We start from the raw sequence: 26,684 nt of genomic DNA, 5'->3' as shown, positions 1-26,684 counted from the left end.
GCCAATGGATTCCATACATGAGAAGGGAATATCTGATGATCCTCGGTACAGCCAGATGAAGGGGATGGGAATGAGGCCAGGTGGGCACACAGGAATGGGTCCTCCTCCAAGCCCAATGGATCAGCATTCTCAAGGTTTATTTTTTCTCCTGGGTGAGGGGCTTGGGCGAGATTTGCAAGCAAGTTTCTGAACAGGACGCTGAGCCCCAGTCTACTGTTCAGTTTCCTTGTTGATTACTGCTGCAGTGGGACTCTTCTTGGGAGAGTGCACTATTATAGTAGCAAAAGCAAAGAACAACATGGATACAAACTTCAAATTTTTGTGACAGGACACCTGTTTCTCCTCCTGAGGACAGTTGCTACACAAAAGGGCAGCTGGTGCCCTGGCATAGCCAAATACAGCCCAAAGTTCCCACAAAGGATACCCAGCCATATCCTGTAATTTCCTCTGCTGCCACTGAAAGTGCTCCTGTGCTCCCTTTGTCATGGGCATGGCAGTGGTTCAAGAGACTCTAGGGAGAGGGTGGTTTTATGTTGGATAAAATAAATCTACAAGCAGGGAACAGATGGGGGATGCAGCAGGTAAGAGACCTGCAGCCCTTCGCAGCCACCAGTATGTCTGTGAACCCTCCCTGGACAGATTCCTCTGTAAATCCTCAAATGGGATTATTGTTGTTGTTTGGAACTAAAGGTTTAAAACAAGTTTTAGTGCAATTACTTTCATTGGGGACCCTGGCTTAAAGCAGTTGCAGCCTCCATCAAGAGTGATTAAATAGCCTTTTTTTCCTATAGCATTTTTAAAATAAAACTAGCCTTTCCGTATTACTATGTGAAGTCTACAGTATGCTGCAATATAACTGCATCTCTCTTTCTAGGTTACCCTTCTCCGCTCGGCGGTTCTGAGCATGCCTCAAGCCCAGTTCCAGCTAACGGTCCATCCTCTGGCTCTCAAATGTCATCTGGTCCTGGAGGAGTCCCGTTAGATGGTACAGACCCACAAGCATTAGGACAACAGAATCGGGGCCCAACCCCTTTTAACCAGAACCAGCTGCACCAGTTAAGAGCTCAGATCATGGCCTATAAGATGCTTGCTAGAGGGCAGCCGTTACCTGACCATCTTCAGATGGCAGTGCAGGGAAAGAGACCAATGCCTGGAATGCAGCAGCAAATGCCGACGCTACCTCCACCCTCTGTATCTGGGACAGGACCAGTACAAGGAGCAGGGCCTGGGCCTGGACCAGGACCAACACCTCCAAATTACAACAGACCTCATGGTAAGCGCCAGCTTTGTTCCTTCCTTAGTCTAAATTCAAGACTCTTCCATTTCAGTACTGATGCATGGCAGTAGCATATACTTTCCGTTTATCTGTTTGGTACCTTACGTTAGCTTATGGAGGAATGTTTGTCTGGTCATGCGTGCACAAAGACTCCTTTGTCACTTTCAAGATCCTGCACCATTTTGCCCCCCCACAATATCTTTGCTCTCATTCCCTTGCATTCCTCCTAGGTCCCTCTAATTGCTTCATGTCTCCTTTCACACTCTTTTTTGTCTCTTTTCACAAACCCTTTCAAGCCCGATGCTAAGCACCTCCCCCATATTGCACCTCCCTTGTGGGAAACATTCCATTCTTTATAGCTGTGCTGGTATCACCCACATGCAGTCATGTGTTTGTCTGAATTAGGACTCTAAACTCTTCAGGGAAGGCTTGGCAATGGCCATGTATGCTGACCATGCTCTCACTAATTAAGGAGCCTGGTTTTGTTCCCATTTAGCTACATGCAAGGAACAAGCAAATATATTAATAAACTGCAGAGTGTGTGTCTTACTACTGTCTTTTTTTACTCTCCTTTGTGCAGGTATAGGAGGGCCTAACATGCCTCCTCCTGGACCCTCAGGAGTTCCCCCAGGAATGCCTGGCCAGCCCCCTGGTGCACCCCCAAAGCCCTGGCCTGAAGGTGAGAATAACTAGGGTTCTTTTAAATGGTTAATTACAACAAATTTCTCTGGCATTCCCTTCCCCAGAGCAATGAAGGCAGCGTGGGGATGTACTACTCAAGCATGTGGAGGAAGGACATACTGAAGTGAAAACTGAGTCACAAACGTGGTCGTCTTCTTGTTCCCCCAGCACATGAGTTGTTGCAAATCCTAAAAGACCTTTATTTTGGTTTCTGCTACAGTGTGTCCCTGCCATCTGGGTGACTGTGGAAGACATTACAACTTTAGCTAAGCTCTTTTAAAACCCTCCACCTGGATTTTGTGATCCTGCAGACAGACTAGTTAATTCCAATGCAGATTTTGAAGCCTCTGGAGTGTGTGTGGTGGATTTTTTTTGTTGTTTTTTTTTTTTTTGGCAGCCACTTGATGTCTTTGATCAGGTGGTTAGATTTCAATGGATGATCTTTCCAAAGAGCTGACTCAGGCATCTACACTCTTTTATTCTGCTTGAACTGTTGTACTCTAGGAGACAGCTGTACAAAGCTGCGCAGTTCATCTTGTAGCTAGGCGGAGGGAATTGCATTTGGTTGCTGTGAAATTTACAGCTTGCCAGATGATTGAGTGGAGGTGGGGGGATAAACAGTAGGACTGAACAACTTGTTCAGGAGTCAGCATGGGGTGAACATGGCAGTATCCTATGTTATAAAGTATGGAAAGTGAATACGGAACATATGCAGAAGCAGAATATTTTCTAACAGTTTTCTCTGAAGAGGTTCTTTTGCCCTTAAACCTTGTAGCTGGGCTGCATGTCAGCTCTCCAGTGCTACTTAGCGCCAGAATGTTCAAACTTGGGTGCCTGAAGTTTTGTCACTTAAATGAATGTCCTGATTTCCAGAGGTGGTGAAGCCATTAGAAGCTTTGTGCCCACAGCTGCTCTGAAAATCAGGCCATTTACTTAGGTGCCTGACTGGAGTTACCCAAGTTCGAACATTTTGGCCAGGGCCCACAGTCAAATTCTGACAAGTTTAAAGTGATGTGGGGGGACATGAAACCCAGTATCACTCCCAGTTTGGTTTTTGAACAGGACCAATGGCAAATGCTGCAGCCCCCACTAGCACACCTCAGAAACTGATTCCTCCTCAGCCAACTGGCCGTCCTTCACCAGCACCCCCGGCGGTACCTCCTGCAGCATCTCCTGTAATGCCACCCCAAACTCAGTCACCTGGGCAGCCAGCCCAGCCTGCCCCCATGGTGCAGCTCCATCAGAAGCAGAATCGTATCACGCCGATTCAGAAGCCAAGAGGACTTGACCCAGTGGAAATCCTTCAGGAGAGGGAATACAGGTAAAAGCCATGGCTTCTGTTGGAATTGTGAGATGCTGATATCAAGTGGCTGGCTGCCTCTCTCCTTTTATCCTCCTCCTGGTGTCCTCAGCTCTCTTGAAGAATACAGTGGCTCTCCTTATTTACCATTCTCCCCCTCAACCCCCCCCCCCCCCCGCCCCGTTGACATGTGCTGCATAGACTAGTCTAGGACTGAGAAGAACTGCATAAGTTCACTTCAGAGCCTGTCAGGGCAACTCCTGAGATCTTACATGTGCCTGCCTCTGCTTCTCCCAGGGGTTGACGTTTCCCTGGCACTTCAGTTATTGAGCCCAGGTCTCTTTCATGCCAGAGAGGAGTGCTACTGCTATGCCCGTATATTAAATGATGTTTTAAGTGCTATGTTCCAAACAAAGATGTACATAGCTGCCAAGAACTCCATCGTACTTGCAATACAGTGACTCAGACTGGACAAAACACAGACGTATTTGATAGTCTTTTCAGTTGAACAGTAAAAGGCTAAAAGTGCCCAGACTTAAACTCATTTTATTTGTCTTCATCTGCTACGAAATTGTGTCTTATCTCCACAGACTGCAGGCTCGCATTGCTCACAGAATCCAAGAATTAGAAAATCTGCCTGGGTCCTTGGCTGGTGACCTGAGAACCAAAGCTACCATTGAACTTAAAGCACTAAGACTGCTTAACTTCCAGAGACAGGTAGGTTGTGGGGTTTCAGCAGCTGGCTTTCTAATGGGTGATGCCTGATTCAGAGCAGGAATTAGCCAATTACTGTGTATGATAAACCCATTGTTTCATGTTCTGTGTGTGTGTGTGTGTGTGTGTGTGTGTGTGTGTATAAATCTCTCCTCTGCTTTTTCCACCAAATGCATCCGATGAAGTGAGCTGTAGCTCACGAAAGCTTATGCTCTAATAAATTTGTTAGTCTCTAAGGTGCCACAAGTACTCCTTTTCTTTTAGCCAATTACTGCAGATTTTGTAATGTAAGGCAAATGCCGGATACACAGGAATAAGATAATTTGTGTCTGTGTCTGGCTTGGAATAAAACAAACTGAACTAAACACAAGAACCCCCAGGCCTGCCTTGTGTGTTAGCTCGTTACCATGGAAGTGGTAACTTACCTGGATACTGGACTAGATAGAGCATTGGTGCATCCCATTTCCTGTTCCACTGATCTGACCTGACAGAAGGAAAAGCTGCCTGATGAGATGGACCATTGGCCCAATTTGGTGTGGCAGTGGACTAGATGAACCGTTGCTGTGTGGTGCTCTGGCAGCATCTTTATTCTTATAAATCTTCATTCTGAGACTCCATGTGGAAAAGAATCTGATTTTTTTTAAAGTAGTTTTGCTTTTTTGTTTTTCCACTGAGGGTGTGATCCACCCCGTGCAGAGGATCAACACAAGGCTGATGTACCATGTATGTCGCACAAGGGCTTAAGATCTAGAATAGGCCTTTTGCTGGTGAATTTCATCCTTGGTGTACATAAGCAGTGTTATACTGTGACACTGCATATTTTTCTAGTTCCATACCATACATTTTCAACCTGAATCTTTTGCGCAAGGCATCTTCAGAATTGTATTTCAGCCTTTGATTGTATGATGTTTGGCCTTTTTAATCATGCAAAACTTTGGCACTTATAAAATGGCACACAAATTAATTTTTTTAAATGTGAATTTCTTGAAAAGCTGCGCCAGGAAGTCGTGGTATGCATGAGACGAGACACGGCCCTGGAAACAGCGCTGAATGCCAAGGCATACAAACGCAGCAAGCGGCAGTCCCTGCGCGAGGCTCGCATCACGGAGAAACTGGAGAAACAACAGAAGATTGAGCAAGAACGGAAACGCAGACAAAAGCACCAGGTAAATTGCTCCCTTCCTGTTACTTTATTTTGTTTGTTGTTGTTTAGGTTGGGATTTTCAAAGGAGGGTAAGGAATTTAAGATTTCTTTGAGAATTGGGCACATAAGAACCATAACTCTCTCGTTTCTCTGTAGAGAGAGTTAGAATACAGAGGCCATTTAAATTGAGAGTCGTTACTGAGATGTTAAATATATTTGGGGCAAATTACAGTCAGAGCAAAAGATCTTTTTTGTGGCTAAATCTAAGCATCAAATGGCTTACAACATAAAAAGACATTGATTATTACAGTGCAGAACAATAGATGGCTAGTGTGTGTATCTTGACTTTTTATAGTCCAATTGCCTTCACTTTGTCCCTTCAGGAATACCTCAATAGCATTCTCCAGCATGCCAAGGATTTCAAAGAATACCATCGATCTGTCACAGGCAAAATTCAAAAGCTTACGAAAGCTGTGGCTACTTACCATGCTAACACTGAGCGTGAGCAGAAGAAAGAGAATGAGAGGATTGAGAAAGAGCGAATGCGCAGGTTGATGGTAAGGTTTCCCATGGGACTGCAAAACAATTTATACACGCACGCACATGTGTTGAATGTTGCATAGAAGTTTTAGCTGACTAAATTTCTACTTGGGGCTGAAAGGATGCTAACCCTCCCTCTTCCTTTAGGCTGAGGATGAAGAAGGGTACCGTAAGCTTATCGATCAGAAGAAAGATAAGCGCTTGGCATATCTACTCCAGCAGACAGATGAGTATGTGGCCAACCTGACCGAGCTGGTGCGACAACACAAGGCCGCACAGGTGGCAAAGGAGAAAAAGAAGAAAAAGAAAAAGAAGGTGACTTAACGATTAAGCCTGCTTGCTGCTAGGATTGTTAGCTCTGGCAGGAGCCACGTCTGGAGTAAGGCAGGGGTTTTGAAACTGCTGTCTCTATTGTCATGCCTTGTTTCTGAGTTGTACTAGCCCAGCCTTTGCAGTTCAGGGCATCTATTGAGCAGAGACTGTCATTCGTGCTGATTGCTTGTTCATAGACAGCTGTGACTAGGGTGAGACGAGCAAGCTCACTTCTCTTGTAATCAAACACCATGTTTGAACTTGGGACTCCAGAACTCAAAGCCTAATGCATCATCTAACCTGCCATACCAATAAGCAGTTTACCCTACTTGAGAATGCATCTCTAAAACCAGAGTCTTCATGCTGTTTTCCTTAATTTTTCAACAGAAGACATCGTAAACTCCAATGTGATTTTTTTTTTCTTTTTTTCTTCCATAGTAATGTAGTGAAAAAACTGAAGACTGGTCTGTTTTGCCAACTTAAATATAACTAATGGAAATTTACTAGAGAATTTACTGCAAGTTTTCTAAAGCAGAAATTAATTTGGTGAGAGTCACTAGATCAGAAAACTTGCAGTAAATTTTCCTTAGTAAATTGCCATTTATTAATGGAAGTTGGGAAAAACTGAGCAGTTTTTTTTTTGGTTTCTTTCACTGAAGAAAACAGTGTTGTGAATACAAGGGAATAAGCTGGTAGAACTGATAGTTTTTAAGTGTGGTTTTTTTTGGCAATAGGGATTTCTTTTCCAGGAGATTTAAAATGGAGTGTCTTGACTTTTAAAGAACTATTTTGATTTCCTTTTAGTAGTAAGGTGTGCAGAATTTTCTTTACTAACAAGAGCTGGCTTTATATGCTATGGTGATGGGTGTTATACCAAAAAAAAAAAAACCCAAAAACCCCAAACAGAGAAAAGTAGCTATCTTGGATGTAGTAATCAAAAGCATCAGTCCTAATATAACACTGCATGACTGTGATAAACCAGTCTAAAATGTTAACTCCTTTTTTTTGAAGGAGGATTTCTTGGCTAGAACTTTACAAATCTGTTCCAGCCTGAGCAGCTTCTGCATTTAACTGTGTCCTCCCTTCCCACCCTCCTCCTTTTGAGTTGGGATACTTGCATTATAAGCATGTGATTCCAGTGCAGTGCTCATATTGATTTTTGTTCCCATTATTAAAGGGTTGCTATGAGTTGTATTCCCTTTCTTTCAGAAGGCAGAGAATGCAGAAGGGCAAACTCCTGCAATTGGACCAGATGGCGAAGTAAGCACAAGAAACTTGTTTCATGTGGTGCCAAGTAGGATAGAAAACATTTGTTAGCCACACACTGAAAGGATCAGTTATGATGACGATATTTTGGATTGAAAGAAACAGCACTGAAGTATAGTGCAGTAGATGGCTAAATCAAGACTTCCTAAAATAGAACATATTCAACTTTGTAAAGAAATGTTTCTGTCTTCTTACTGTCTCCATCCGCAAGAATGGTTCTGGCAGCCTCTCCAACCTGCCATGTCACTGCTAATTTCGGCAGCAACTCCAGTGTGCTCACACTGCCTCCAATCCTGCAAACCCTTAGATATGTCACGTAGAAGAGGAAGGGTGTAGAGAGTAAACAAGGCTGGGATTGGGAGGCTGGAGTTAATTCCCAGCTCTTCCTGTTTTCCTGTGTGACCTTGGGTAAATGTGTCTGTAAAAGGGGGATGACCGTGCTTTCCTACCTACAGCAGTGCTGTGAGGATCAATATGTTAAAGATTGCGAGGTGATCAGATACTATTGGGATCAGGGCCATAAGAACCTAAGGGAGAGCCACCCATAACTTTAGGCATGTGAGAAGTCCCAGTGAACTCAGTGGGACAAAAATGCTGAAAGTTACACATATTCCTAAGAAGTTGCAAGATCGCTTGTGACAAACAATTTTATTAGAGAAGCTGGAGATATTTCACATTACGATAATTCTTTTATTCATGCCTTCAAATGCTAAGCAGCACTTTTGTTACAGCTAGGTCAAGACAGTGGTTTTCTGTTTCTTCTTTTTGAATTAGTGCAAACCAAAAAAAGCTTTGAGCTACTTATTCTTTGGGTAAAGTGGTGTTTTAAAACTTTAGTGGATGTCTCATAAATATTTCTACAGTAGCACTTAACTGGTTTTAATTAAAGCATTGGCTAATAGAGCACAGAGAAGCTTTAATTCCAGATGGAATACTGAAATTTTTCATATGTTGTGCTTTCTCAGCCTCTGGATGAGACCAGCCAAATGAGTGATCTCCCTGTGAAAGTGATCCATGTGGAAAGCGGTAAAATCCTTACCGGCACAGATGCTCCGAAGGCTGGACAGCTGGACACCTGGTTGGAAATGAACCCAGGGTAAGCCATCACTAGTTCCCAGATTGCCATCTGGTGTTCTGCCAGAAGGATGACAGCCTCGCATTTGCTGTAATGCATTCTGTGGCTTTGCTTATACATCCTCTTCCATTCTCTAACTGAAGTGAGTCAAAAATTACACCAGTTCACAGTCTGGGATACTGGCCCTGATCCTGCAGTGATTGTGTGTCTTCAAGGTTCCTCCCACACAGAGATCATTGCAGGATTGGGGCCTGCAATGGTTCAATTCAGGCAAGAAAAGCCTAAAATATCAGCATAGGCCCAGCCTAACACCTTGAGAGTCCCATACCATTAGAAAGTGAAGATTCCTTTAACCTTACTGCAGTGGTCAGGGCACTGTTAAAGTTGTGTGGGAAATACTGTTGCAAAAGGTGCTTAATTGGTGGCCCTCTATTTATGCACCTAGATCCAATAAATTTTTCTAAGCATGAGTCCTAAAATCTGGGATTAGAAAGAGGGGGGAAAAAAAATTAAATTCCTATGTTAAAAGTAGCAGTAATCTCACTCTAGTTTGAGTTCAAAGGCTTTTAAAGACCAAGCTAGTCGCATGTTTGTGCATTGCTCTGTCAGAATCAGAACTGATATTAAATATTAATATTTCTATTTAATTAGATATGAAGTAGCTCCCAGATCTGACAGTGAAGAAAGTGGGTCAGAGGAGGAGGAAGAGGTAAGTGGATATGCCTTAAGTCATATTTTTTGGGTACTTTCGTATTTTAAAATAGAAAATAACCAGTAGACATAAAAAAGTCATTAAACTAAATTCAGTATTTATTTTTCAAATATAGTTCAGTGTCAGTTTAGCTAAAATGAGTTCATTTAGAACAAATAAATATTGAAAGAACAAATGTGTGCAGTGTGAATCAAATAACCTTGTGCTGTCATATTTCCAACTCCTTTCCACTTGGTATCTCTTCCTCTGCCGTGTCTTAACGAGGACACAACCCTGCAAGCCTTTACTTCTGATAGTAGCCTGACATTGCCATCATATGTCAATAAGGATTTAAAAACATAAGAACTGCCAAAGTGGATCAACCAATGGTCCATCTGGGCTGGTATCCTGTCTCCAACCATAGTCAGTACAAGAGCTTCAAGGGGAGTGTACAGAGCAGGGCAATTTTGCAGAGATCCACCCCCATCTTTCCCTGTCCTGGGTCTGTAAGGCAGTGACTGTTATGAGTTCTTAAAGATTCATAAACAGTCTGAAGCTATGTACATTTTAAAAAGTAGTAGGTCCAAGATGCACCAAGAATCTTTGAGTGCTCCACAAGTTGTTGTGAAGGAGAGGTAATAACTTTGAGGATAGGGTAAATCTTTTTTTTTTTTTTTTTTTTTTTTTTTTTTTTTTTTTTTTTTTTTTTTTTTGAGGTTGGCAGTGACTAGTGGCTCAATCTCCCTGTCTTACTCTTCTGCACTTGTCATGTGCTAGTCTGTTGTTCTGCACTGACAGCTTGGGGCAGGACACAGTTTTGCCCACAGAATGAAAGTTCTCACTCCTGTCAAAGTGTATTTTTAAATCACTTTGGGAAATGAGGTTGTGTTAGAATATGTATGCAGGAGGTAGGGTGCATCTATATGTCAGCTTTGAATGATCAGTGTTCTAGACTTTACATGAAAAATGTTCAAATTTGGGTGCTTAAGGTTAGCTCCTACATCCATATTTAGGAAGGAGACAAAACAGGGATTTATGTAGGTACCTATATAAATGGTGTGACTTTTTTCAAAGGTGCCACGCATCTACAAATTTCACTGAAGTAGAGAGGAAAAGCAAGTGCTCACTGGTTTTGGAAAGGGCTGCTTGTATTTAGGTGTCTAAATATGGGCGTGGGAGCCTCGTGTTCGGAAATCTTGGCCTAAGGGTTTATTTCTACCCAGTTGATCAAAGTGGTGTTTTGGGTTTTTTTTTGGCCATTTTCTAAAAGAAAATGACGACACAAAAGGGCCACAAATATGATCACAAAGTACAATTGTGGTATCTAGATCTACCAGGAGATGCAAAGAGATTCTGTAGCTTTATATGTGCATTTCCTGGTGATTCCTACTCATGGAGAGTCAGTGCAAATATAAATCTCCGATGCATTCCAACCAAACAATTGGGATGTATATTGTCCTTCATTTCCTCTGTGTGCTGAAGTCTCCTGCATCACCAGCTGGTGAACAAAGCTGTATGCTTTATAGCATCTCAGCAGCAGGAAGGAAGGAAAGAGGTATTTCCAGAGTGGTGGTTTTTTGTGTGTGTGTGTGTGTGTGTGCGCGCGCAAAGTCTGCAGCATGTATTTAAAGAGTTTGCTGCATGTTAACTGGCTTATGCAGACTTAATCAGCCCCGCCTTGCTGTGAGGATACAGAACACTGCCCTCTCCCTTGTACTTGAGAAGGAGTGTATGTAACTTGATAGTCCCAGTGATGGAGCCTTCAATTTCTGTCAGGAGGAGGAAGAGGAACAGCCACAACCTGCTCAGCCTGCCCTGCCTGTGGAGGAAAAGAAGAAGATCCCAGATCCAGACAGTGACGATGTGTCAGAAGTCGATGCCAGGCACATTATTGAGTAAGCCCCACCTAGTCACTTGCTGCATCAGTATTTTAAATCCTGATGCTTATTTTGTTTCCCCTTTGGGGGGCAAAAACAACCCAGGATTAGCCTGAATTGATTTCCATTATTCTGGATCACTTTGTGGGAGGCATAATTGACAGTTACTAATAACTGGCAAGAGAAGACTTGTGAACTGCTGTTTCTCTTGTCCCAGCACAAAGGACAGCGTTCCATTGTGAAGTCCCTCTTTCACCTGACTGGCACATGAAAATATTATACTTCACTGTGAAAGTTTTACATGTCATTTACTGCTAAAATAGCTTTAATTTTAATCCCTATTGTCAGTCTTTTGTAACTCCCTCCTAATGCTCCCTAAAAATGACATTGGGGGGCTCTGATTTGTTATGCTTGGTCTTTTTACCCAGAGATTAAGGCTGAGAGATTCAAATCCACTTAATAGATTTAGATGCAATGGCTGTTCATTTTAATGAGACTCGTGTCTGATTCTCCTAGGAAGCTTTAAATATATTGGTCCAGGTTTTTTGAAAACCGAAGAGAAATTAACATGTTGGTTACCAAAGTGCAGAGGAAATTGGGCGCTGTTTTTTTAATTTAAAGTTTCATGCTTAGGTATCCTCCTCCTCAGAGGGGAATGCTGCCTTAGCTACATTTGGAGAAGGGAAAAAGTATGCAGATGAAAATAGCGTGACAAACCATGGTTGCATACCTACAAACATCAGTAGAGACACAAGGGGATGAGGTCATATCGTTTATGGTTTGTGAAAGAGAGAAGCTTTAGAGGTCCTGAAGAAGAGCTCTGTATAAGTTCACAGCAGAAGTTGGTCCAATAAAAAAAAAATCTCACCTCCCTTATCTCTCCAATATCCTGGGACCAACACAGCTACAAAAACACTGCCTACAGATATCAGTCATAGATTATAAAGCCAGCAGGGGCCACTGATCTAGTCAGACCTGCATGACGCTGATCAAAGGATTGTCATGAATTAAGTCCTGTTTGAACTAGAGCAGATCTCTTAGAAAATCAATCAGTGAGGCGTGAACCTTTACTCTCTCTAGCTCCATAATTATAAGCCCCTATCACTCAAGCTGCATAAGAACAGCCATACTGGGTCAGACCAAAGGTCCATCTAGCCCAGTATCCTGTCTTCTGACAGTGGCCAATGCCAGATGTCCCAGAAGGAATGAACAGAACAGAGAATCATCAAGTGATCAATCCCCTGTCGCGCATTCCCAGCTTCTTGCAAACTGAAGCAAGGGACACCATCCCTGCCCATCCTGGCTAATAGCCATTGATGGACCTAGCCTCCAGGAACATACCTCCTACTTTTTTTTTTTTGAACCCTGATATAGTCTTGACCTTCACAACATTCCCTGGCAAGGAGTTCCACAGATGGACTCTGCGTTGTGTGAAGAAATACTTCCTGTTATTGGCTTTTAAACCTGCTGCCTATTCATTTGGTGATCCCTAGTTATTGTGTTATGAGAAGTAAATAACACTTTCTCCGCACCAGCCGTGATTTTATAGATCTCTAGCATATCTTCCCTTAGTCGTCTCTTTTCCAAGCTGAAAAGTCCCAGTCGTTTTAATCTTTTCTCCTATGGAAGTTGTTGTTCCAGACCTCTAATAATTTTTATTGCCCTTTTCTGAACCATTTCCAATTCCAATAGATCTTTTTTGAGATGGGGCGACCACATCTGCACGCAGTATTCAAGATGTGGGCGTACCATGGATTTATATAGAGGCAATATGATATTTTCTGTTTTATTATCTATCCCTTTCTTAATGATTCCCAACATCCTGTTTGCTTTTTTGACTGCAGCTGCACATTGAGTGGATGTTTTCAGAGAACTATCCACAATGACTCCAAGATCTTTCTTGACTGGTAACAGATAATTTAGACCCCATCGTTTTATATGTATAGTTGGGATTGTTTTCCAATGTGCATTACTTGCATTTATCAACATTGAATTTTGTCTGCTATTTTGTTGCCCAGTCACCCAGTTTTGTGAGATCCTTTTGTAGCTCTTCACGGTCTGCTTGGGACTTAACTCTCTTGAGTAGTTTTGTATCATCTGCAAATTTTGCCACCTCACATACTCCTTTTTCCAGATCATTTATGGATATGTTGAATAGGACTGGTTGCAGTACAGACCCCTGGGGGACACCACTATTTACTTCTCTCCATTCTGAAAACTGACCATTTATTCCTACCCTTTGTTTCTTATCTTTTAACCAGTTACCAGTCCCTGAGAGGACCTTCCCTCTTATCCCATGACAGCTTACTATGCTAAAGAAAAATCTTCCAGCTGTCAATAAGCAGAGGGCTGTTACATCATCTGGTGACCAGCCAGTCTAGAGAGACAATCACCTGCATTAAGCCAATGTATTACGTAGCATAATGTGCTGTTTTTTATAAACCACCCACGGATATGGATATAGCCGTATTGGCATAAATGCACCTATGTGAGCTGTTAGTTATTTTAAACTAAAGAAATGGAAGAAAAGAGGGTAATGCAGTGTTGACATTTTACATAATAAAAAGTCAGGGATTACAGAGTTTATGGTTCCCATGGTGGCAGACGTTGCCTGAATAAAGATAAAAGTTATCGCCATATATGGAAAATGCTGAATATTCCAAAGTGGGTCCAAGTTATATTTCTCTCAGCAACTAAACTTTAAAATTCTGGATACGTCTGTACATGTAAAAACTGAACCTCACTGTGGAAGTAACGTAGTTTTGTTTTTAATATTTATAAGGACTTAGACATGCCATACTCACAAATCTTCTCCCTCTTTCATGCACCATCCTAGTTTCCTTTCTGAGATGCGCAAAAAAAAAAAAAATTGTGGGTGCTTTAAATTGGACTTAAAGTATCATTTGGTTGTAGTGTTAAGCCTATGATTTGTGCAGTTTCTGGTGCACCAGTTGAAAGGGGTTCTCATCACACCAGGAAATGTTAAGTGGTTTGCAGAAGAAACTATAATAGACTAGGTATAACTGTGTGAGGAAATAGGTGAAATGTGTGTGGTTTTGTTTTTTTTTTTTTTTTTTTTGAAACCATAATTCCTTTAAAACATAAGCTTCTGGATGATATGGAAATAAGAATTTACTTACCATTCAGGTCAAGATTCTTGCTCTTTCAAAAGCGTACAGTGGCTTGGATCTTCAAAAATCATCAGGACTTGTGCTCCGAAGTCACTGCTGTAAATCCCATCCCACCTGGTTAGTTTCCAAGGAATTAAACATGCAGGCATTATTTTTTTTTGTTCCCTGATTTTAGAGAGCATGAGGCAAAAGGAAAAGTAAACAGGGATGAGAAGAGACTAAAATATTCTTTCAAAAGCAAAGAAGTTGATTGGCTCTTGGGAGAGACGAGCTCATGAAATCCAAGGATTCGTGCGGTTCCCCAGGAGGTCTTTGGACCCTGGGGAAGCCCATCTCCCAGAGAAGGATTCTCTCCATATCCATTCAAAACCCTTTATTTACTTTATTTATTTTTTAGAAATGCTAAGCAAGATGTTGATGATGAGTATGGGGTCTCCCAAGCTCTGGCGAGGGGATTGCAATCTTACTATGCTGTGGCCCATGCGGTCACTGAACGAGTGGACAAACAGTCTACGCTCATGGTCAATGGCGTCCTCAAACAATACCAGGTGAGACATTGAGGGAGGAAGTACCCTGATTCAGGGTGATGGTGACTGAAATAGCTTATGCACACACACAGCATGTCTGATAAGTGCACTCCGCACTGGGGGAGAACCTAGGAATTGCCAGATTGTATGAGACCCAAGGCCCATCTAGTCCAGTATCCTGTCTCTGACCAGCAGCTCAAAGGAAGGTTTTCCTAGAACTCTGCAATAACAGATGTAGGATAATCAGCCCCCCATGTTAGGTTTCATCTTGACCTCTAGTAGTCAGAGATTGGCTTAAACCCTGATGCCTGAGAATTAATGTCCCTTCCAAAACGTTGTCATTATTTATTAGAAGTAGATTGCACACCTTGCTCTGCCTTACAGTCTAGATAAGGAACTGAGACATGTATTTGAACATAAAACCCTCCTGAGATTGTTCCAGGCAACTGGTTTCACTCTGCTTGGTGTTGGGCTCCTGTCCTGCTTCCCTCACGCCTCTAATAAGAAAAGGAGTACTTGTGGCACCTTAGAGACTAACACATTTATTTGAGCATAAGCTTTTGTGAGCTACAGCTCTTTAATTCTATATAAATAACAGCAAACAACTTCATTTTGCTATATACTCACACAGTGCTACTTTCAGAATACCACTTCTTAAAGAATTATATTAACTTATAATAGCTTCTGTTTATGCAGTGTAACAGACTGAAGTCAGTGGGAAAGTGTCAGCTACAGTATATGACTTAGCTGTCATTGCATCATGGAACTTGGCAAGTTCTTACAATGCCAGATAAACTGCATTCTATACATTTTGAAACTCTCAAAGGATATGTGGCTGGGAAAGGCTTGCAAATGCCTCATGTTGATTAATAGTCACAGAACTGAAGTGATCATAATTTAATCCGAGCAAAAAAGACGTACTTCTTTTGGCACCTTAGAGACTAACACATTTATTTGAGCATAAGCTTTTGTGAGCTACAGCTCACTGTGAGCTGTAGCTCACGAAAGCTTATGCTCAAATAAATGTGTTAGTCTCTAAGGTGCCACAAGTACTCCTTTTCTTTTTGCGAATACAGACTAACACGGCTGCTACTCTGAAACAGCTCTAATCAGGTGGCACTACTTTACCATGCTCAGTTATTTCAGCTGTATCTGCCAGCTGATTTATTCAATCCATTTGGAGTTAATAGGTCATTTCTTACCTTTTGAACTTGCTGAGCAAAATTCATTGCAAGTGCCTCCATAAGCAAATACACAATGTAATAAAGCTGACAAGCAAGTTTTAAACATGTGCGCGTGTACACACGTCTAAATTGCAAATTTTAAACGTGAACTTGTGTATATACATCCATGCCCTCCCCCCCCCCCCCCCCACCCCAAATTGCACCAAACAGGCTGAAGGTGACTGGATAATACTTGATCATGTGTAGTCTCTGGGGAACAAAGTGTGACTCCACAGACTTTATCTGGCATTTTTTAGTTGTAATTAGATAATTGTGCAGTACTTTAAAGATGCAAAGCTCTATGGAAGGACTACATTTTTGTGCTTATCAGTATGCTCTGGTGTAAGACCTTACTTATAATGTTGTGTATTGCACTTGTCAGTGAAATCCTGGGGATTAAAGATAGGAGGAGCCTGTTGACTCTCACCTCTTATCTCTCCCACACTGCAGGAATGGAGGATTGTTCCCTTCAGTCCATGCAAACAACCAGAAAGTTGCATCCGATGAAGTGAGCTGTAGCTCACGAAAGCTTATGCTAAAATAAAATTTGTTAGTCTCTAAGGTGCCACAAGTACTCCTTTTCTTTTTTGTGAATACAGACTAACAGAGCTGCTACTCTGAAACCAGAAAGTTGTTAAGGTTCTGAGAGATGCAGATGAGAATAAAATGATCCAGGCTTCTGGGGGTGTGGAGAGGTCTTTTATAAAATAACCAATTAGCCAGACTTGGCCTCTGTAGCTTAAAGCAAAGAGCATTAAAGGGAGCTTTCTGTATGGTACACATGATCCAGAAGGGAGAGGAATGGATCGATGCCAAAGAGCGCTTTGAGATAATTAACTCTAACTCTAAAATAAGAGGTTTAATCTATAAATAATTAATCTACAGTGCTACATAAGGTGAGTGGCTGCAAATCATTCACAAGGAAGTATGGCTTTTTTCCTCTGAGATCCTGTTCAGTTTACATTCTGTGAATCGTGCTCCATTATCTTTTTATTCAGATTAAAGGTTTGGAGTGGCTCGTCTCTTTGTACAATAATAACCTGAATGGTATCCTGGCGGATGAGATGGGTCTGGGCAAAACAATCCAGACCATCGCTTTAATCACATACCTCATGGAGCACAAGCGTATCAATGGACCCTTCCTCATTATCGTACCTCTCTCGTAAGTGTGGTGCTTGAACTAATGGTGGGTTACAGCACTAGGAAGTTTAGGAGATGTTTTTAGTAATCAATGTTAATTCTAGCTGTGCTGTGGAAGGTAGCAGGGTGTGATGTTAGAGCAGGAAGGAAGAGGGAGTCAGGAATTATGGGTTCTGTTCCTCACTCTGCCACTGACTCACTCTCTGACCTTGGAATTCATTCAGCTGCCTTGCCTCAGTTTACCAATCTGCAAAATGAGTGTAGTGATACTTACTTTACAGGGGAGTTGGAGCTTTTGTAAAGTGCCTTGAGGTCCTTGAATAAAAGTGCCTGTAGAAACCCAAATAGGGCTGCAGTTGCCCTAAGGGAAGCTGTTATTTCTCTTCTCCCCCCCCCCCCCATAGACTTGTGGCTCATAACCTCTTAAGTATTGTTAAAATGGACTAAATTATGTTCTGACATGATTTCCCATAATATTAATCTGAATAATTAGAAAAAGTTTAAGGGCACCTTCCCAACTCAGTAGGTCAGCTTAAATAAATAAATGAGCCAGTGTGAAGAATCAGAATTCTGGCATTGCTGTTTGTAGCAGAACTGTTCCTCTCTTTATATGTTTACTAAAATACAGATCTTCGCCAATAAAATAAGACAGCACTCCCATGTGTGCACACACGACTGGATTGTGTTATATTTTCAGTTCAGTCCCTAGTCCATGGAAGGGTTCTTCGAGCGATTGCCCACGCTGATGCCACTCTTGAGGCATGTGTACCGAATACATGCCATGTCAGATTATTTTGCCCAGTAGCATCTAATGGGGCTGGGTCTGTGCCCTGAGTGTCCTCGCAGCCATCCCACTCCAGGGCAGAAAAGCTGAGTGGCCCAAGCATCCCTCTGTCCATCCTTAGTGCCTGTGGCAGCAATGCAGAACCCCTGCACCGTCTGCTTCCTCCACGCACTGTGCAACTGACTTAGCCTTGTATAAAATAGTACAGTGTTAATGTATTTCACTTTTCTTATGGTGTCTGGAGTTCACTCACCCTTACTGGCCGTCCTGGGGATTAGCTCTGGCCAGGCATTGCACCCTTCTCTGGTTTTGTGTCTCCTGTCATCCTGCGGACCCCTGTTGCTCCAGGAATGACAGCTCCTCTTCGTGACTTGACCCTCTAACCAGATCACTCCGTGGTTCCCCCTTCCAGGATATGTAACAATGTCTTTTTGGAACAAATCAGGAAGTCCACTGTCCTCTGCCTGGTCGGTGCCACATCCCTAGTGGCTGGTAGGAAACCTGAGCCTGCCCTCTACTCTGGGTTCCAGCTCAGGGGCCCTCCAGTTAGCAGCCAAGGCCTGCACTGTCCTACCATGCTGCTTTCCCCCTGAGCCTTCTCCCATCTTCCTGGCATCCTCCCTCTCTGGGTTTGTCAGCCTCCCAACTCCTGACTACCCTCTACAGTAAAACCTCAGAGTCAAGAGTGAAGATTAGTTCAGCGTTACGAACAAACTTTATGGTTCTTTCAAAAGTTTACAACTGAACATTGACTTAGTACAGCTTTGAAACTTTACTGTGCAGAAGAAAAATGCTGCTTTTAACCATCTTAATTTAAATGAAACAAGCACAGAAACAATTTTCTTACCTTGTGAAATCTCTTCTTAAACTTTAATTTTTTAGTTCTTTGTTTAACACAGCAGTGTACTGTGTTTGCTCCCCACCGAATACTTCCAAATGAGGAGTGTGGCTGGCTGGTCAGTTCGTAACTCTGAGGTTTATACTGTATAGGCCCCACACGCCTCCTTTCACCCAGGGAGAGGCTGCAGACTCCTTCCATGCAGCCCACTGCTGCTGTCACCTCCTGGGCTTTATTCAGGTGCCTGTTGTTCCTGCCCAGCTGAGCTTTATTTAATCAGCTCCTGCTCCCTGGCTCCTTCTCCAGCAGCCTGGGCAGTAATTGGCCCATTTAGCCATCTTAACCCTTCCAGGCCCTGGGTGGGGTGGACACCCCATCACATATGGTCTTTGTCAATGTAATATAGGTAAGTTTTAGTTAACCTAGACAAACAGGGAAACTTGTGGAGTAGCTATGGGAGCTTGAGCCACACATTTACAAGACACTGTTCCTTAGCGGAGGCTTCCAGATTGGATGCCAGTTTTCTTGGGACTGTCCTGCAGTCACTACTTAAGTAAGACTCTGGTTATCCACCTCCAAGCAATAGACAGCTGCTTGCTCATCATAAGGTGCGGGATCTGTTTTGACAACCACTCGAAGAAGAAAGGACACTTACTTTCCTTGTGGTAATTGGTTCTTTGAAATGTCTTGTCCACAATCTGCCCTCTTTCTCAGCTACTCCGGAGTTTTGTACTGGTGAAAGAACTGAGGGGCAGTTGGGCCCACGCTGCCCTTTATGCCTTCAGGAGATGGGGAGTGAAGTTACTTATGGTGCAGGCGTGGCCCCAACAAATACTGCTGCACAAAATAATTTGATCTCTTGTGCGTGGAGCACATGCGCACCAAGAGCGGAATCTGTATGGGCAATGCATCTCCAAGAACCACATTTACTGTAAGGTAAATAACTGTTCTTTCTGGCAGAGAAGAGTACTGTGGCCACATCTCATGATTGTCACAGGAAATTGTTTGGATGGTGGTTGAGTGTCTTGGATAATGGATTTTGCAGCAAGAATTATTAGCTGGGAATAAAGGGTACTGATTTCTGAAGAGCTGCTGGAGACTTATGGTTTTACAACCAGTGGGGGCTGCTTTGGGCTAGAGAAGGTTTGGAGTCCATTATGCAAGGGTGGGTTTTATTGTTCTCTTTCTCTCCCCCTCTTCTAGAACGTTGTCAAACTGGGCATATGAATTTGATAAATGGGCTCCTTCTGTGGTGAAGGTCTCCTACAAGGCAAGTACTGGAGTTCGGTCCTGCACTTCTCACTGAAACCTTTGTTTGAATATTTTGTAAGCAGCTTTTAGTACCTGTATAACCAACCCAGATAGAAATGCAACATTTCCTTTTATCCCAAAAAAAAAAAAAATCAGCTGCTTAGTGACTATTCTTCTCTGTTTGATATGAATACTTGAACAAGAGAATAAATCTAACTGCATGGCCTGTATAAACATTCAAGCTAGATTTGCTTCCCCCCCGCCAATTAGGAACATGGGATTTTTCCACCCTGTTACTAATAATCAGAGCTTGTCTACACAGTGCGTCAATGTGCACTAGAGGGGTGTGAATTCTGCAATGCACTGCGTTCTGCAGACTGACTGGCCTGTGTAGATGCTGCTGGCGTGCACTAAAAATGTGCAATAGGGAATTTTTAGAGCATGCCAGCAGGGTCTACACGGGCCAGTTGCTGTGCAGCATGTTGGTGCGCTTTAGAATTTATACCTCTCTACTGGTGCATTGCTGCACCCTGTAGACAAGCCCTCAGTAATACCCCCTGCTGGAAGTTGCATTGGTTTAATTTTTTTTCTCCTATTCCTCCTTTCTCAGGGCTCTCCAGCAGCAAGACGGGCATTTGTACCTCAGCTTCGAAGTGGGAAGTTTAATGTCTTGCTTACAACCTACGAGTACATCATCAAAGATAAGCACATTCTTGCCAAGGTGAGTGTTGTGTTTCCCATGGCTAACTGCACCTCTGACACCCTCGTGGCTGCCTTAAGGGCCACCCCACTTAGGACTCAGGCTCCCAGCCATCACCTTTCTCAAACTCTGCAGTTTTGTGTTCTCCGGGGTAATAACAGGGTTAAGGAGTGATCAACTATCTCTCATAAAGCAAAGTGTTCTTCATTCAGAACAAAAGCATTACAGAGAAAACCTGCCTTACCAATAAACAGTTTAGATACACATGCCTAGCTTAGCAGGTGCTCGCCCATCTTTCACATGGAAACCCTGGCAGATCTAAAGTACCTCAGATCCTCTCATGTGGCCTGTCTCAGTTCGGGGTTTGTGCATGTGAGTTACCCTTTTCTGAGGTCAATCCGTATCAAGTGACAGCCTCAAGTCTTTTTTTGTCCTGTTAGACCTCCTGATCAAGTCAAGGCAGTCTATGCAGGTCCTCCCCAGAAGTGTGGGAGTGTGCAACTTCACAGGACTAGTTATCTGGTTTATTTCAGCATTAGTTACTTCCCAGAAATGTCTCTTATCTTGTGATCTTATCTGTATCTTGTGTCAGTGAACTACTAAATTAAGCTGCATTGATTAGGGGTTTGTGCTGGTTTAACTATATCCAGTTAAACTGGTGTATATTTTCTCACCTAGACATGGCCTTAGCAGGGAGGTTTTAGCTTTCTCTTTCCCTTACATTTCAGTTACTCAGGAACTGGAGTAGTATTTGGCTATGGCCAGGAAGCTAAGGAATTACTGATAATGGTACAAGGTGTGTGAGATGCTAGAAATAACTAACTGGGTAACATCTCTCTTCCTTAATCATTTCTCAACATTACCGCCCCTTCCCTTTTCTTTACATTCTCTCCCTTATTCCATCGACTGCCTCAGTTCTCTGTGCCACAGGCAAAGAAAGGGCTCATGAATGGGAGCACTTTCCCAGCAGCAGCCTGAATGGAACTTGACTAGGTTTTTACAGTCCTAGTCAGTTCTGATCGGTCTCTGGTGGTGGCCCCCTGCTGGGCAGGCATAGCTGCATGGATGGTTAAGACTGTGATTCTCCTGCGTCTGAGGGGGTGAACATAGCTGCTGTGCTTATGAAAGGTGGGATTCCCACAGTGTCTGTTGTGATTCCGTCTCTACAGATTCGCTGGAAGTACATGATTGTTGATGAAGGTCACAGAATGAAGAATCACCACTGTAAGCTAACCCAAGTCCTCAACACACACTACGTAGCTCCACGTCGTTTGCTGCTGACAGGAACTCCACTACAGAATAAGCTGCCAGAGCTGTGGGCTCTACTCAATTTCCTCCTTCCCACCATCTTCAAGAGCTGTAGCACATTTGAGCAGTGGTTTAATGCTCCATTTGCCATGACTGGAGAGAAGGTAGGCGTGGAAGTAGCCGTCTGGCAGCAGTTGAGTTTGGACAGTCTCTTGTGCTAATGTAAGGCACCAAATCACTGGGAATCCACAGTATTTGGTTGTAATTAGTTTCTAGCTATTAACTGGTATGCTAGCTCAGCAGTCTCAATCTTAGACCGTTTGCTAATTAGGGGAAGGGTATTGTCTTCATTCAGAGTTTCATTTCTGGGACATGACAGCAGAGAAAGTGAGTTTGAGCCATATGGGATAAAACAGACTGGTAATAAGTAAATGCTGGAATAAGGGCAAGGTGTCTTTCTGTCATAGACCTCCAGCCATCCCAGCAAGGTGCTGCCCTTGGTTCTTGTCAAAATGGATTCTCAGATTGAATCATAGAATCATAGAATATCAGGGTTGGAAGGGACCCCAGAAGGTCATCTAGTCCAACCCCCTGCTCAAAGCAGGACCAAGTCCCAGTTAAATCATCCCAGCCAGGGCTTTGTCAAGCCTGATCTTAAAAACCTCTAAGGAAGGAGATTCTACCACCTCCCTAGGTAACGCATTCCAGTGTTTCACCACCCTCTTAGTGAAAAAGTTTTTCCTAATATCCAATCTAAACCTCCCCCATTGCAACTTGAGACCATTACTCCTCGTTCTGTCATCTGCTACCATTGAGAACAGTCTAGAGCCATCCTCTTTGAAACCCCCTTTCAGGTAGTTGAAAGCAGCTATCAAATCCCCCCCTCATTCTTCTCTTCTGCAGACTAAACAATCCCAGCTCCCTCAGCCTCTCCTCATAAGTCAAAGAATCCTCAAGGCTTTTAAGTGAACTGGTTATATTCATTCAAAACGCCTTCCTTAAAGTGCAGTGACTGGGGACGTGAATACCAAGTAATAGAACAGCACAGGGTTTGAACCTTTAGAGTTTTTAGTACAGAAACCCCAGACTTGGACAGCAGCGTAAGCGAGTTTGCAGTTTTGAGAGATGTGTGGCTGCTCAAAACTAAATCATCAGTTGCACAGTTTATGGAGGAAATCTTTAGACCTTATTTCTATTCCCAGCTCTGCCACTGGCCTGCTGGGTGATCTTGGGCAAGTCGCTTGCCCTCTCCGAGTCTGTTTCCCCATCTGTAGAATGGGAATAATCATGACCACCTTGGCAAAGCGCTTTGAGATCTGCTGGGAATGTGCTAGACGAGAGCTGGGAGGGGGGTGGCCTGTGGGATCTTGCAGTATTTAGTGAAAAATGTTGAGGGGAGAGAGACTCAAGCTATTTTAACCTTTTTTTTATTTCCTGGGTGGAAAAAATAGGTGGATTTGAATGAGGAAGAAACTATTCTGATTATTCGTCGTTTGCACAAAGTGCTGCGTCCCTTCTTGCTAAGGCGGTTAAAGAAGGAGGTAGAAGCACAGCTGCCTGAAAAGGTAAAGCTCTTAAGGAAGATGCACACCTCCACACCCTCCAGGCTTTCTGGATGCATTTTTGGAAGAAGTTCTTTAGTCACAAACACAAGTTACTATGCTCAATACAGGGGGAGTGGAGTGAAATTCCCTGGCCTATGTGGTTATACAGGCGATCAGACTAGATCTAATGGTTCCTTTTGGCATAAACGATGCTATGATTCTAAAATCTATGAACTATGCTGCCCTTAAATAGGGTTTATTTGTTTTATGTTGCATCCCTGCTGTAAGTTGTCATGTAGCTGAAGTGAGAGACTATAAGAGAAGCTGTGACATCTCCTGAGGAAAGTCCCAAGATTTGAGCATATACAATGGGACAGGAGGAAGTAGTGAAAAATGCTATAGACAGCGCTCCTGCCCTGGCCCATGAGTGGGGGATGAGCTAGTTGAACTAACCCACTTATTCTTTTTTAACTTGCATATAGTTGTCAGTTAAGCTGCCTGCTATTTGCTCCAGCATTTGACAGCTGGTTCCATGTTGTCCTCACTAAAGGCTTTTGCTTTTTATGGTTTTCCCTTTCTTCACTCCAGTGCTGTTGGAAAGTCTTTTCTGTGGAAGCCAAATTAGTTTTCTTTCTAGGAACTGCTGCAATTGTATGGTATTTTGCAGCTTTTCAGCTTGCTGTTCTCATCCCAATGGGCTATGCTAGCTTGAGGAGAACAAACCAGATTGTGGCTTAACTCTCTAGCACTGAGGTCTTAAGGCTCAAAGTGGGGAAGATGGGAGAATAGTGATGGTTGTTCATGCCCCACAGTGACTTGTACGCCCACTCTGCCACTGCTGGGCCAGCAGCATCATAAAGACAGCACACTGAGGCCTCTGGTTAAAGAGCATCTCATCAGCACTCTGGCCAGCTTGAGAACAGTGCTAACTGGTTGGGAAATAAGTCACAGTCCAGTGGTTGGCAGAGAGCTCGGAGCAGTACAGCAAAGTGTGGGGGGGTGCAGAGCTACAAGCCGGTGATGGGTGGGGGGATAGGAGTGAGATGTTTTAGGAGCATGCAGAGAATCACGGTGGGTTGGTTACTATTGTTTGTGATGTTCAACTCTCCTCTGCTTTCCAGGTGGAGTATGTGATCAAGTGTGACATGTCAGCGTTGCAGAGGGTGCTGTATAGACACATGCAGGCCAAGGGAGTGCTGCTCACCGATGGATCGGAGAAGGATAAAAAGGTGTGACGATACGGCCCTGATTTGTTCCTCCCTCTCTCCCTGCATTTACGTGCAGCAGGGCTGAAGAGCATTTCATGTACAGGGGCCTGTTTCCAAACTGGATTTTTTTCCATGCTGTCTGCCAGTCACGTTGCTGTTACGGTTTTAGGGGGACATTTTTGTGAAGAAGTTAAGCATTCAAATCCCCTTCACTTTCATAGGTGCCTAACTGCTCTTTGTGCTTTGGGAAATCCACTTAATGCATTTGGCACTGGCTCCCTGGAAACTGAGGCCTGATCTAGACATAAAGCTTAGGTCGACATAGCTGCGGTGCTCAAGGATGTGAAAAATCCACACCTCTGAGTACTGGTGTAGACGCAGCTCAGTCAGTGGAAGAAAGCTTCAGTCAACTTAGCTAACATCTCTCAGGGAGGTGGAGTTCCTACAGCAACCGAAAAACCCCTTCTGTCGCCGTTGTCTGCCTACACTACAGGGTTAAAACAGTATCATTATGGCACCAAAGCTATGCCACCGTAGCGCCTGTAGTGTAGGCATGGTGTTAAAGCCCCAGTGCACAGAATGGATACAGCAGGAGCCGTGGCAGTGCAAGTTTCCGCCACATAATTATGATCTAAACCTGTGCATGCCTCTCCTAAGACTGCCCAAAAGGGCACCATGAAGTATAATGCTGTGCTGTGGATAACTGTCTGTCAGGAATTTCACAGAGAGCACTGAGAGCTTGTTTCACACATGCCATTCAACAGCTATCAGATGGCAGCAGCAGGTTGGGCCAGGTTTAAAATGAACTGAAGATGAAGTGTTCACTTTTCCAGTATGCATCCTCTGAGCCGCCCTTTATTCCTTGGGTTGCAGAAGAGGATTTTAAGGTTTCTCCTTAACACCTTGAAGTTCACCTTTCTGAGCAATGTGTTACATTGATGGACTGTTGTCTTGCTGTTCTGGGCAGCTTTCACAGCAGTGGGGCTGGGGGAATTGGCCTTGCTAAGTGTATGGAGGAGGTTTTGGAGTCATTGATTGGGTTCTCTCGTAAAGTGGCAGCTCTGATACTAGATCTGTGTGACATTCACTTTTGAAAACTGAGTGAAGATGCATCCCATGTGCCATCCATGCTATAACAGCCGTTCACTGTCTTCAATGTTCTGCACACACAGTTAGCTACTAAAGCTAACGTGATCAGCCTCGAATAATTCCATCTTTGTCCTCAGTTGCACCCATCTGCTTTCTCTCGTGATATTTTACATTTTGCCAAGAGTGTAGGATGCCATGATAGCAAGGGGGGTGGAGCAGATCCTCCGCTTTCTCTTTCACAGCTTTCATGTCTGCTTGGACATATTTGTAAATTTTGTGTATTTATTCACACAGGGCAAAGGTGGTACAAAAACCCTGATGAACACCATCATGCAGCTGAGGAAGATCTGTAACCATCCGTACATGTTTCAGCACATAGAGGTAATGTTGTTGTATTTTTGTATCCGTGTTGCCTAGAGGCTCCTTTGAGGATCTAGGTGCCTTAGTGCACAGGTCCACTTTTCTGTAAAATGGGAAATATATGAACTAAGCTGTGCTTGGATGCTGTGGGGTAAATTTTCAGGGCAGCACTGTGTAGCATTTCTGTGTCTTATCTTAAAATGAAAAGGAGTACTTGTGGCATCTTAGAGACTAACAAATTTATTAGAGCATAAGCTTTCGTGAGCTACAGCTCACTAGCTGTAGCTCACGAAAGCTTATGCTCTAATAAATGTTAGTCTCTAAGGTGCCACAAGTACTCCTTTTCTTTTTGCGAATACAGACTAACACGGCTGCTACTCTGAAACTTATCTTAAAATGTTTCCCTGTAGCATCCAACGTTGGTTTAAACGTATTCAGGCATGAAGTGTTCAATGAAGTGATATCAAATAAAAATGGCAAAATCAAGGCTCATTGTCAAGGTAATCCCTTTGGATGCAGTCTCTCCTCAGACAACAAAACAAGTGTTCCACTAGTGAATCAGTGCTCCAACTTGCTCCTTGGGATCATCTTCTAACCTCAAGTGACCCCAGGCAGATGCTTTAAAATTACTTTATTCCTACACATTCTTTCCAGGCCTTCATACAGGGATTGGATATCTTATGAATTAACCTATTGCCATTTATAATTAGACCGCTTTCCAACCGAAGAATAAAATGGCTAATACCAAACTTGATGCATGGTTCT

General features: G+C 43.2%; 1 protein-coding gene across 14 annotated transcripts in view; it reads left to right on the top strand.

The window, feature by feature from the left end:
• Nucleotides 1-26,684, top strand: part of SMARCA4 (SWI/SNF related, matrix associated, actin dependent regulator of chromatin, subfamily a, member 4) — a 58,710-nt gene that overhangs the window by 18,766 nt on the left and 13,260 nt on the right. For 8 of the 14 annotated variants that reach the window (XM_038378659.2, XM_038378658.2, XM_038378657.2 and 5 more), the window contains exons 4-23: nt 2-134; nt 875-1,273; nt 1,857-1,955; nt 3,020-3,278; nt 3,848-3,974; nt 4,964-5,137; nt 5,499-5,672; nt 5,803-5,970; nt 7,177-7,227; nt 8,199-8,329; nt 8,960-9,017; nt 10,776-10,894; nt 14,405-14,555; nt 16,756-16,919; nt 19,723-19,789; nt 20,381-20,491; nt 21,640-21,882; nt 23,170-23,283; nt 24,384-24,491; nt 25,854-25,940. In XM_038378659.2, coding sequence (XP_038234587.1) covers nt 2-134; nt 875-1,273; nt 1,857-1,955; nt 3,020-3,278; nt 3,848-3,974; nt 4,964-5,137; nt 5,499-5,672; nt 5,803-5,970; nt 7,177-7,227; nt 8,199-8,329; nt 8,960-9,017; nt 10,776-10,894; nt 14,405-14,555; nt 16,756-16,919; nt 19,723-19,789; nt 20,381-20,491; nt 21,640-21,882; nt 23,170-23,283; nt 24,384-24,491; nt 25,854-25,940 — 2,937 coding nt within the window. The remainder of the gene's footprint in view (nt 1; nt 135-874; nt 1,274-1,856; nt 1,956-3,019; nt 3,279-3,847; nt 3,975-4,963; nt 5,138-5,498; nt 5,673-5,802; nt 5,971-7,176; nt 7,228-8,198; nt 8,330-8,959; nt 9,018-10,775; nt 10,895-14,404; nt 14,556-16,755; nt 16,920-19,722; nt 19,790-20,380; nt 20,492-21,639; nt 21,883-23,169; nt 23,284-24,383; nt 24,492-25,853; nt 25,941-26,684) is intronic. The other 6 variants (XM_043506304.1, XM_043506303.1, XM_043506302.1 and 3 more) reach the window with 2 other exon arrangements.

Source organism: Dermochelys coriacea, chromosome 20 (assembly GCF_009764565.3).
Source record: "Dermochelys coriacea isolate rDerCor1 chromosome 20, rDerCor1.pri.v4, whole genome shotgun sequence".
NCBI lineage: Eukaryota > Metazoa > Chordata > Testudines > Dermochelyidae > Dermochelys > Dermochelys coriacea.
Note: the sequence above shows the minus strand (reverse complement) of the source record. Positions and strands in the feature narration are given on the sequence as shown.